The 12,863-nt window shown below is 39.7% G+C and overlaps 1 protein-coding gene across 24 annotated transcripts in view; it reads left to right on the top strand.

Moving 5' to 3' along the window:
* Window positions 1-10,022, top strand: part of KIDINS220 (kinase D interacting substrate 220) — a 96,254-nt gene extending 86,232 nt beyond the window's left edge. For 15 of the 24 annotated variants that reach the window (XM_043916994.1, XM_043916995.1, XM_043917009.1 and 12 more), the window contains one exon: window positions 838-3,526. In XM_043916994.1, coding sequence (XP_043772929.1) covers window positions 838-2,100 — 1,263 coding nt within the window. In that variant the 3' untranslated portion in view covers window positions 2,101-3,526. Of the gene's footprint in view, window positions 1-362; window positions 416-837; window positions 3,527-5,253 lie in introns of those variants that run through there. The other 9 variants (XM_043917017.1, XM_043917015.1, XM_043917013.1 and 6 more) reach the window with 4 other exon arrangements.
* Window positions 10,023-12,863: the final 2,841 nt, after the last annotated feature.

Genomic DNA, 12,863 nt, shown 5'->3' with positions numbered 1-12,863 from the left:
TCTGCCTTATTTCTGCTTTGTTTCAGCCTTGGCTCTTTCCTTTCTCAAACTTCCTTGATTCTTTTCTCTCCATTTCCTTCCTTTTCCCCCCAATCTTTACCTCTTACTCCTTGTGTATTACCTTCTCTGGGATATAAAGCAATTCTCATCCTATAACTTCACATTGGAGATCAAACGTCTAAAACTATTTTATTTCTCTGTTTACTTGGACTTGACTGTTGACCTCATGGCTTCCATTTCTATTCATTTGGATCCAATATTCATCTTCTCCATTGCACTCTATACTTTTGCTCTAAAATTTTTTGTTTTTGTTTTTTTTGCATTTTGAGTACATTTACTCTCTCTGAATTGGAATTTGACAGAAACTTCATGTTGTGCAAGTTGAGAAAGGTTCTTTTTAACATACGTTGAAGATGTGAGTATTTTGTTCTTGAGATCCTATCTTAACTGTCATTTTCTTTCTCTTTTCTAAGAGGCACTTTTATATTTTATCAATGAAGGTGACTTTTGCCTTAAATAAATTTAAAAGTTTGAAATTATAAAAACAAGTCCTAAGGTGGTTAATATAACCTTAAATTATACTTTTAAATATTAACAGTAAACTAATTTTATTAAAATTTATATAAAGCTTTCTAATAACACTAAAATTACTCATAAGTTCACAGCTTTGTTAAACTGTGTTATACAGAATTCTTTTAAAAGAATTTGGTATTTTTAACGACTTTAACAATTCTTACTGTCCATATATATATATTTCCTAAGCTCATGTTTATTTTGCCTTTTTTTGGTTTGTTTGAATTCTTAAATTATTATTATTATTTTTTTTTGTCTTCACAGTCACAAACTCGCAGAACCCCAAGTCTTTCCAGTCTCACTTCCCAGGATTCCAGTATTGAAATTTCAAAGCTTACTGATAAGGTGCAGGCTGAGTATAGAGACGCTTATAGAGAGTACATTGCTCAGATGTCTCAGTTAGAAGGGGGCACAGGTTCCACAACCATGAGTGGCAGGTCTTCTCCACACAGCACGTATTACATGGGTCAGAGTTCATCTGGGGGTTCCATTCACTCTAGTCTAGAACCCGAGAAAGGGAAGGATAGTGAACCAAAGCAAGATGATACACGGAAGTCATTTCTGATGAAGAGGGGAGATGTTATAGATTATTCCTCATCAGGAGTTTCCACCAATGATGCCTCACCCCTGGATCCTATTACCGAAGAAGATGAAAAATCCGATCAGTCAGGCAGTAAGCTTCTCCCAGGCAAGAAGTCCTCAGAAAGGTCAAGTCTCTTCCAGACAGACCTGAAGCTGAAGGGAGGTGGACTGCGCTATCAGAAACTCCCAAGTGATGAAGATGAGTCCGGGACAGAAGAGTCAGACAACACTCCGCTGCTCAAAGATGACAAAGACAAGAAAGCTGAAGGGAAAGCAGAGAGAGCGTTGAAGTCTCCAGAGCACAGTGCAGAGCCCATTCGAACCTTCATCAAGGCCAAAGAGTACTTGTCAGACGCCCTCCTTGACAAAAAGGACTCCTCTGACTCGGGAGTGAGGTCCAATGAGAGCTCGCCCAACCACTCCCTTCACAATGAGGCGGCAGATGACTCCCAGCTTGAAAAGGCCAACCTCATAGAGCTTGAAGATGACCCCCACAGCGGAAGACGGGGAGTCCCGCACAGCCTGAGTGGCCTGCCAGATCCCCTCGTAGCCCGGATGTCCATCTGCTCTGAGGACAAGAAGAGCCCTTCCGAATGCAGCTTGATAGCCAGCAGCCCCGAGGAAAACTGGCCAGCATGCCACAAAGCCTACAACCTGAATCGCACCCCCAGCACTGTGACCCTAAACAACAACAGTGCCCCAGCTAACAGAGCCAACCAGAATTCCGATGAGACGGAGGGGCTGAGGGAGATGCCCCAAGTCCTCCTGAGGTCAGGCTCCAGTTCCCACTCCACCGCTCTGCAGAATGAGAACCTGAAGAGCATGGCGCACAAGCGAGGCCAGCGTTCGAGCTACACGAGGCTCTCAAAGGATTCTTCAGAGCTCCATGCAGTAGCCTCCTCTGATAGCACAGGCTTTGGAGAAGAAAGAGAGAGCATTCTTTAAGAAGAACAAGCACAAGTAGAATAGCATTACTGTGCCCCTGTGACAGGACTGACCTGAGTTTTTAGTGACTCCATCTGTGCATGTTATTTTTGTCCATTTCACTCACAAAACCTTCACGGATGAGAAGATCTTGGGTAAAAGAGACACAGCAGAGGCAAGTGTGAGAAAGCCTGGCTCATCTGTCAGCCCCATTGTCTTTGTACTTAGAAGTATAAAATCCCACTATTGTTATGACACCTTTCATCGGCATACAGCTGCAAGACAAGATCTGAGTATACAGATAGGTTAGAGAGTTTATTAAATATAAACTGAATTTGCCAACAAAAGTAACAAGCTAGAGATTCCTTTTGAGGAACATTCATTCACTAAATATTTGAGGGAAGACATGATGCTGAGTGAACCAGAAGCACATTTTGCTCTTAAGGGGTGATAAGTCATGGAATAGCCTCTAGAGACTAAAAGTTAATGCTCTGTAAGTTGAGAACTGTGTTCTATATAACAGATTGCTTATCAAAGAGTTTAAAAATTGTAAGTAGAAAATATAAAGAGGGCTTTAAAAGTTGATAAAAGAGTGAGTCAACAGTGTCCAGAGTAGAGCCCCAGAAACTGGGCCCTTGTGAGCTGCTAGTAGGTTGGCCCGTGGGGTGGGGGGCATCACCTCCCTATGACCTAGATGCCCTTCTTTCTAAATCAGCAGACCTGTACCTAAATCAGCATGTGAATTCTGGGGGAGGATCATAAGAAATACTTCTAGAAAAAAGTTTAAAGACAAAGCAAGGGTAAAAAGATGACTCTCGTGTGACTTTTCATTTACTGATAGTGGAGTTAAGAGAATGGTCCCATTGAAGTGTGGTGTGGACTGGAGATGCCCCCTGCCATCATGTGTTGACATCTTTTTGGCCTTTTTAACATAACGTATCCATGTAGCACAATAATCTTCAGTCACAAATAGGATTGTAGATGTTGAGATCCTAGATGAGCAGTTACCTAAATATGGTGTTACATTTTTGACATTTTCAACTTAACTGGATTTTTATTGACATGCTGAATGGTTTATTTGACCAGTTGTTGCATTAAAAAGTTGCCTCTTGTGGGTTTCGTTGCATTGCTGTTTGAGTGTAATCTAACATTTCCATGAAGCGTTTATTTTGCATGACCTTAACAAATGTTTTAATCAATTAAAAAAGAAGGCAGAATGTTGTTGACGTTCTGTGTTGAAATGTTAACATTTTAGTATTTATAGTGTTTATTAGTTTGCAATATTGTGTAATCAGCAGTTATTTCAGGGGCAATATTTTGTTCCTTTTCAGGTGAGTAGATACAGCTTAATATCATTGTAGTGTATTCTTTATTCTGTTTGTGAAGTTAATACAAGAGTATTAAGTGTACAAATAGATTTAGAACACAATAAAAAAATTGCATGCTATTCTGAGTCATGAATTTTTTATTCACTGCAGTGATGATTCACATTTTGATTAAAAATAAAAAAGTAATTTGTGTGTTTGTTTTGTCAGAGGTCTAAAGTTCGTTGAAGACGTTCAGGTTCACGTAGCAGTCACGCAGCTGGCAGGAGTGTCCTGAGTGACTCTCCCTGGTCTTTTGGAGTGCATGGCTGTTAGGTCCAGCGTCTGAATGGTGCTTTTGTGAAGCATAGCGCCCAAGCTCAGCTCTGTACCGTGCGTTTCTGTAACCACAAGAAGTGGGTTTTCCAGATCCTGGGAGGATGTCAGTTTAACTTGTTGCATGAGCATCCTGGAAAAATTTGCTTTTTCACAGTGCTTTGGAAATTGACAAACCAGATGGGTTATTGAGTCGCACCATCATCTCTTCGAGTCTGTGTGTGTGTGTGTGTGTGTGTGTGTGTGTGTGTGTGTATGTATGTATGTATCTGTATCTATTTATAACCTGTAGCCCAGCCTGACTCTCACATATGCAAAACTTTGCTGTAAACTGGGTGAAAAATGACAGAAAAGAATCAGTGCTCTAAATTTGCCAGTCCCTTAAGAGTCTGCCTCAGTTAGCGTCTTGCCGTGTTTTGTAAACTGTTTTACCTTTGCTTTAAGCCACAGATAGTTTTGTCCACATAGCTAATGTTAAGGCAGATTCATTGACCACAGACGTGTGGGGTAGTACCTGTGAGAATGGCCTTTCTGTCGGAGAGACTGGAAAAGAACTGATACTCTCCCAGTTGATACAGCTTTCATGATGCTGGGTGTTTAAGGATCAGCTCTCAAATTTGGGGAAACTTAAAATTCCTAACAACCATTTTCAATATTAACATGAAAACTTGTTTTTGTCTTGTATTTTATTTATGCAAGTTTTACACAGCCGTCAGAATAAGTTAATTGCCTAGTCAAATAATTTTAGAAACTTATTTGCTAAAATTCTTAAATTGAGAACTCTTTAGATCACCTGCATGCTGTAGTTCTGAGTGAAATATATTTGTAATCATGATTTTTTTTTCCCTTACAAATACTAAGTATTAGAAAATATTTGTGAATGAAATTAAATCCCTTATCCTTCTGGCTAAAATACTAAATTTAAAAGGTTTTAAGATTACATAATTTTTGGCTATACCAGGAATTCTCAGCCTGTTTAGAAGTATCCTAGGTTAAAAAATCCCTGAGTTCCTGGTTAACTCTTGAGTAAAATCAACACAGCTACCAGGAAAGGAGAACCAGAGGGTACTGTCCCCTCAACTTTATGGAGTGACATTGAGAAAATAAGCTGGTAAAAGAAAGGAGCTGTGAAATTAACTTCTTTATACTTGAGACTGAATATATCTAGGCTCCCTCACTGCTTGCCCTTCTGGAATTATGCTGACACTTGGCAGAAGGGAAGGAACAGCCGATGGGACTTTTTTGCTTGGGGTAGGGGTTGGGGGGTGACCAGCCTGGGTGGGCTACCTGAAATGATTGCATTTTTGATTTCCAGGTTCTGGTGCCCCTAACCCTTCCCTAACTCCGAATTCTAAGCATAGGCCATAATTTTGTAAATGAATTGGGAAACATAAATTACTCTAAATTGAGAGCCTCCCCTTGGATGGTCTTTTAATGGCTCATCACTTCAGAGAGGTTGAGAATCCTTGGTTGAGACTGATTAACTAGAAGGCGAATTTAAAATCTTACATATCTTAAACCCTTTCATGTCTAGGAAGAAAATGCTGCCTTTGAGATAGATAGATCTTCCGAGGGATCCGGTTTAAGCTAAGGTATGTAAAAAATGAGTTTTCAAGATCATCAGTTTTAAACCACCACTGAAACAGTTCTTACCAAGAAGAGAATTAATATTCTTACCACTTTAAAAAGAATTAGGGTTAAAAGTAAGACATAGCTAAAACAGTTGGTAGAAATCAACAACCACTGTCACCGACATGGTCAGAGACTTTTAAGTAGAATGGTAAAGCACAGCCTTGGTTAACGCCATGCTGCTGTGCCCTGCTCTGGGGGTGAGAGGTTTCTTAAAAGAGCAAGAGCTCTTTGACCAGGTCTGGCTGACTCTGTGGTGAGCTCTGACTCTCCAGTTAGTGAGGCATTAGAAAATAAGGAATTTATAGGCATAAGTGGATCCATCAAGAAAGGCAAACAATGATTTCCAGACTATTAGTAGAACGGCGACTCAAAGTCAGTAAAACAGTGTGTGGTTTGACCTCCCTGAAGTGAGAACCAACCCAAACTGGCCAGAACTGTGAATTACAATGATACTGTATAAGAAAAGCAGTGGGACTGTCTTGGGGTCCACAGAATGTTCTGACAATGTTTATACATGGTGATCAGCTTGTTTATAGAGACTACAGTTAGGTCCTTCGTTTCCTGAGGTTAATATGCTTTGTGTAATGTTACTTCCCGCCTGCCTATGCAGGAGACGTAAGAGATGCGGGTTTGATCCCTGGGTCAGGAAGATCTGGAGAAGGGCAAGGCAACCACTCCAGTATTCTTGCCTGGAGAATCCCAATGACAGAGGAGCCTGGCGGGCTACAGCCCATAGGGTTGCGGAGAGTTGGACACAACTGAAGTGACTTAGCATGTACAGTGTTCTTTACACCAGTGACATATAATATGAGCCCTTTCTTAGTTTTGCCCGGATTTAACAAAACACAAAGCAATCTTATCAAATGATTATTAGAACTTGAATAAAATTTTACTTTAAAAAAACATTGAACTCCATGCTCCCTGTTACTCAAATTGAGTTGCTTGAAATAAGATCATCTTGATTACCCACCATCGTTCTCTTGATTTTAACATGTGTTTTATACTTATTTGCCTCATTTTCTTTCAAGGCAACAGGGGCTCTAGATCTTAGTACCCTGCTCATAGACCATTCCTTCTGACAATTCGGTTACCTTCTCACAGTTGTTGGCTCCTCACCAAATACAAGGGGGTAAAGAAGAGACCACCTACTACTCAGTGATCCTGCTTCCGGTTGGTTGGAGAAGAGAGATTTGTCACTTCTGCCAGTTTTCTTTGTTCCACATAGTTGTAAAATTTGAATTCATTTTAATGAAGTGTTTCTTTTAGAAAATTTTAGGTAAAAGCCTGAATGTATAGCAAAATGCATGTAAATAAACTCCTATATAACTTGGCATTTCTTATATCATCTTCTTGGTCAAGTGTCTAATAAAAAGTTAGACTGTTACTTTCAAAATTACCATAGTTCCTGACACTTGCACTCTTTAGTTGTGCTTCAGAGAATTTATAGACTGTATATTGTTATACTTAATGCAAATTAAACTTTTTATTTTTAAAGAATTTATTTTCTTTTTGAGTTCTTTGTGTTTTTCCCGTTTTACCTGAGTTTTACCTGAGTTCACTATTTTGTGTCTTAAGTTTTTTTGTTGTTGTTGTTGTCATGTGTTCATCCATTTTACCATAAAACACTCCTTAGAGTATTAGAATGGGAAAGAACCTCAAGAATGCCTGGATTTCAGATAGCCAGGGGACACACAGTCAGTACTTCATAAGGGAGTGAATAAGGAATACCTGAACTAGGAGAGTTTGCCCACAAATCCTAAAAATACTGAATTTGAATGCCTTCAGACAGTATGTTTATGCTGTAGTTCCTTACAGACCTTGCCCTCCCCTCCATTCAATACAATGAATGGTGTTGTCATTTTAATAATATTAAGTTCTCCCCCACTTCCCTATCACCTTATACCACCTGCTACCTGTCTGACTATATAAACTTTTCTGTTTATGACTGGGAATTTTTCAGGACATGATATCATACATTGCTAAAAACTCTCAGGGAAGAAGACCCACGGCCCATCTTGATGAATGTTGTCATGGTTAAGTGCCAGGCAGTCTGCTCTGTGTGGATGTATTTTAGCCTCCGTGTGCCTTAGCCTTTTGTCTAGTCCTTTGTGGAGATGCCCGTCTTATAAATTAATTACAGAATCAAAATGGTTCAGTTCGACATTTTACTTCAGGATACTGAAGATATTTTTACGTATATCTTTGCAACAATGAGCATGTTTTCCCTGAGCCCAAGTTGCCCATGTCGTTACAGTGGGGGTAGATAACATCAAGACCATCCCCCACCCCAAATCTGATACCTAGGTTTACCCTTTCTCCAGCTCAAATTTTAAATGCTTTTGTTTCCCCCTGGTAGGGACAGTTATTATTTTCATTGACTACTGCTCATTGCTGTCTCTCATTCCTTATCTCAGGCTCACCACTCTGATAAATTTGAACTAGAATACATAAATTATACTGGGGTTCTGTGCTGAATGTTTTATATTTGAGTGGGCCATTTTGTGTGGATTGAAAATTTCTTTATTAAGGTAGGCTAACCACTGTTCCAACCACCTCAAAATCTCATGGACTTAATACATTTGAGGTTTGTTGATTGTTCCTGTAACAGTTCAGTGTTCCCTAAGTTGACAAAGATTCAGGAGCCCAGGCTTCTTCACTTTGTGGCTCCACCAGCTTCCAAGGCTGAATCCAGGGTCCTTTGCCCCATCTTCTGTGTTCTGTTGATACAAGGGGAGGAGAGAGGGGCGAGGCCCACACAAGGGAAGTTTATATCGTCCAGGTATGGAAGTAGTGTTTGCACATTCCACTGGCCTTCCTAGGCCCCTGGTTGTGCTGAGCTGCAAGGGTGGCTGCGGAATTTGAACTGTATGCCCTGGAGGAGGAGCGAGTGTTTTGGTAGCTCATGGGCATCTTCCCACGTAGATACCTGACATGGATGTTCCGGATTCAACACTGTGTCGCATCTTGTTTTCAACTTCAGTCACAGTATTTTTTTTTTAAGGCATCTCTTAATTTTTGCTTTGTATGCAGTTTTCATGCTGGTAAGGAAGTCTATTAAAATCGTAACACCTAGCCTGGAAGATTGTAGGATTTTAAGGTAATTTTCAACTGGTTATTTCCATACATCTGAGGAACTTTGCAAGTTTCTAATATTGAGCAGGCTGCAGGGAGAATTAAGCAAGGTTAAGAATGAAAAGAATCAAGTTTCACAATTTCTCTAGAATCCTTTTTTATCCAAAGACTCAGACCATCCATAATCTTCCTGATTCTTAAAATTTGATTACAGAGCAAGACTCTGTTGCAAGAATCTATCCTTTCAACATGCTTCCTCCTGGAAGAGCGGCAACTGGACCTGGTTGCTTCTCCTTGTGCCAGGCAGATGTGGCAGGACGTGGTCCTGGGAGGCCCCTGCTCCCAGCACAGGGACTGGGTGTTAAACAGAAGCTGAACTTCTGTTAGTGCGCACTCCCATCTGAGAAATGCAGCTCCCACACTTAGAAAGCAGTGCGAAAATAAGACTTTATGTTTACCATTTTGTTTTTAAACAGATTGGTCTGCAATCTAACTCTGTTGACCACTTTCCAGTTTTTTTGTTTTTTCCTATTGGTATTTCATCAATTTCAAGGTACAGTTTTTCACACCTTGACTTTTCTGAAATATCTTCCATAACACCAATGGGAACATTAATGTTCCCATTTTTCCTTCAGTGTTTCCTAAACTAGTGACACATCCCACAGTTGATGGAGTCTTGTTTGGATTGATGAGACAAGATATTATTTTATGCTGTGGTCACGGTGAATTGTATCTTTAGCAATAGTAATGGACTAGTGATGGTTTATAGTCAACTGATCCCCCAAATTGAACATTTGATGTTGAATATTTGTTTTATCAGTTGTTAGTTCTGTATTAATTTTGGATAGTTACACATTTATTATAATTTAAAAGTTTACATTTATTGAACACATATTCCTCATATTGCTCTATAATCTCTATATGTACACAAACTAATCTCCACAACTTCATGAATTAATTACTGTTATCCTCAATTGACAGACTGAAAAACTGAGTAATTTCCCAAGGTCATACAGCTTCTAAGTGGCAGAGCTAGGGTTCAAGCCCAGGCAGTGGACTTCAGAAGGCCCACTCTTATATTACATTTATCTGCATTGTTCTTTAGCTAATTGGGGATGAGTCAATTTTTATACTTCTCTCAAGATAACACTTCAACTATAACTTAATTTGCTGTACCATTACCATTGTCTACTTGTTTTAAAATAGGGTTTGGGGTTTACGAAAAAGTCTTTTAAAAAAATCTATAGCCATGTAAATTACATATATAAGGAAAATTTTTTTTTAAACATCAAACATCTTTATTCCTACTAGTTATTTTGGAAAATGTTTAATTTTTGGTTTAAAAATCTTTAACTTTTCTTTTTTTTTAACATGCTTTACCCCATTATTCATGGATTAGACCATCACATTAAAGTTGTACATAGTGCTGGATATATTAATTTTATTTGCAGTCTTGTTATATGACTTTCATATAGTTGCTCTTCTATATGCCTATTGTCAGTATTCTGTGTTAGATTGCAATCTTAAATACCACTATATGTATTTTTCTTTATATTCTATTATTAAAAGTACTAATACCTAATAAATGTTAATAGATAAGTAATGTATATATTGCCTATCTAAAAAAATCATTACTGCAGCAGTTTTTTTTTTTTTTTTTTTAATGATTCTGGTCACTGTCTCCTAAGAAGAAAAGAAAATAGGCAAGATGAGACTTTCTGTCTTTCTTAATGTCAGCGAGTCACTAAAGGCAAGAAACCAATAGACACATCAATAATTGTGGATTGAGGTGTTGGTGGGTGACAATTTAGTTTTATATAATTACCTGCCTAATAATCTAAGTGCTTATTCAAGCCAGATACTGTTATAGGCATTTCACATGGATTAACTCATTAAATCCTAACAAGTATATGCTGTCATTGTCCTCAGTATAGAGATAAGGAGACTGAAACACAGATGTTTAACTTTTACATGACAACAATGCATTAGATTTTTATAGCTGTTTCTTAAACTACTGACATCGTTATCTTAACTTTGAGAAAACCAAAGCCTTGGCAGTTTGAGACCCTTCCATCCCCCTGCCCCCAAGGTCACTTAGCTAGTAAACAGGACAAAGACACCAGCCCTGGTTTTCTGACTCCAAATCTGATGATTCTTCCAGCCCACTCCTTTTCCGCCAGTAGCCATCACTCTGTCCTCCATGGGTCTGTGGTGCTTCTGTTTCCCATATTCCATTGCTGCAGAAAATGTTAGTGGAGAGTATTAAACACGCCCATCTTCACACTTTGCAGGACGAGTCCTGGTTTTCCCAGGGAGCTCTTCTCCTTTCTCGGTCCTCTCCCCCTGAGCCTGGTAGCCTCAAAGCCAGCAGTAAAGGAGCCCAGCTCTGTAGGCCACCTGGGCCTTTAAATCCTTGCGTATCTCGAAACGAACCCTCTGTCTGGTTCCACTGTCCTCACTGACTGGATCTCCTAAACTGGTGCTGGGGGGCGGGGTGGGGAGTGTGTCAGAGTGTGCCTGTGCAATTGTGTATTTAAATGTGACCTTGCCAGATAGCTGACTTGATTAAGCCCATCACTGAAACCCCATAGCATCAACGGAAGTATTTTTCCTTCAGTGTTTCCTAAAAGTAATGAGACAGTGACAGCTGATGGAAACACTATCTGTGAGGTCTGTCCCTGGTGATGTACACAGCTATAAGTCATTACTTTTCACTGCAGAATAGTATTCTATTATATGAATATGTATAACTTATCTATTTACCTTATTGGATATTGGGTTGTTCCCAATTTTCATTGCAAGGTTTGTATGACTGTGCATTATATGTCTCCTGTTGAACTTGTGCAAGAGTTGGGACTTCTTCTGACAGATTTCTGGATTTGAGTTATTTTTTAAAACTTGTACTTTTGTGATCACAAGAAAATCACAGGAAGAAAAGACTCTCTTGGTTTACTGAGTCGCTAAACCTCCCCAGAGACAGGTCTAATCGGGATTGCTGTGACAATCATGAAGCCTTAACTGAGGTCTCAGGGGCTGGGAGTGAGTGTACACAAGAGACTGATAATGAATACAAGGGGCCTTGTATTTTGAGACGATGCAAGGAGAAGACAGCTGTGATGGAGGACTTGACGCTGTGGTGTGATGGAGAGAACGTGTGTGTGCCCAGCATGCCCTAGAATTCCGACCTCCCATTCCTCTCTCACCAGGTGAATGTATCCCCTCAGATATCGGCCATCACTTCACGTGTCGCTTGTCTAAAACAAAGCTCAAGACCATCCGCCAGACCAACTCTCCCCACTGGGTTTTCCTCCTTGTCATGGGTGCCATAATTATCTCTGCTACTCAGGCTCAGAACTGGAGTTGTCTTTGCCTCTGCTCTCTGCCACCCCCTTATCGCATCCATCACCAGGCTCTCAGGTCTCTGCAGTGTCTCTCCAGACCACCCCACTAGGGTCCCTCCACCTTGAATCCAGCCACCTCCATCACCTGCCTCTCCCTCTCCCCCCTTCACTCCAGACTGCACACACTGCTGATGGAGCCTCCTGAACCACAGAGTTCATTTCCTGCTCCTTGGTGGTGATGACCCCCCTGCCACTCACCGTACCCAATTTGAGTCATTTGGAGTTTATTCCTGTGCAAATTGATTTCTAAGCTAAAGTTGTTCATTTCCCTAGTTTTTCCTGAATATTACAAATGTCTTCAGGAAACTAAATTCACAGATGGTCCTAATTTTTGTGAGTTTATTCTTATTTTCTCCCATGCCCAGGTGCGTGCTCTTTTCTTCCTCACATGCTGTTCCTTCTTGGCACAACATCTTCTCCTGAAATGTAATTGTCTGGGGTATCCATTAAAGCTTATCACAACCCAAGGGAGTGCCCATTTGTCACTGCCATATGCAAGGCAATGGGCCAAAGGTCAAACTTGAACTTGGTGTGTAGCAAGTTAATGGAATTTATGACTGTGAGTTGCCATAAGTTGAAAAATAACTGGCTCTCAAATATTTTAGAAAAATTTAATGAGTGATAAGTGATTAAGATGGTTATTGTATAACTTATGGGAGCACAAGAGTCTGGTGCTTAACAACATTCAGAGCATAAAGGTCTCCAAAGAGACCTTGAAAGATTCAAGTGCCCTTAATTTGTAAATTAAAAATGAGATTCCGAATGTTTTCCAACATGTTGCAACTTGTTTTGACTTGCAGCAGCATTAATCTCGACATTGTCTAAATTAATCTTGTTCTAGCAGCCTTGAAAAATAGAAGAATGTATTATTATGCATTGACTTAAAAGGAATTATCATTACTCAGAGCAAAGAATAGCAAAGGTTATGTGAAGTCAATTTTTCATGTGAAATATAAATATATAAAGAGTGATTTGATTGGAATGAAGTGACATCATAAGTGAGCGTGTGGCCTTGAAAATTAAACAAGGTACAGATGAT

Source organism: Cervus elaphus, chromosome 11, assembly GCF_910594005.1.
Source record: "Cervus elaphus chromosome 11, mCerEla1.1, whole genome shotgun sequence".
NCBI lineage: Eukaryota > Metazoa > Chordata > Mammalia > Artiodactyla > Cervidae > Cervus > Cervus elaphus.
The sequence above is the reverse complement of the archived record's forward strand: the minus strand, read 5'-3'. Positions and strand labels throughout refer to the sequence as shown.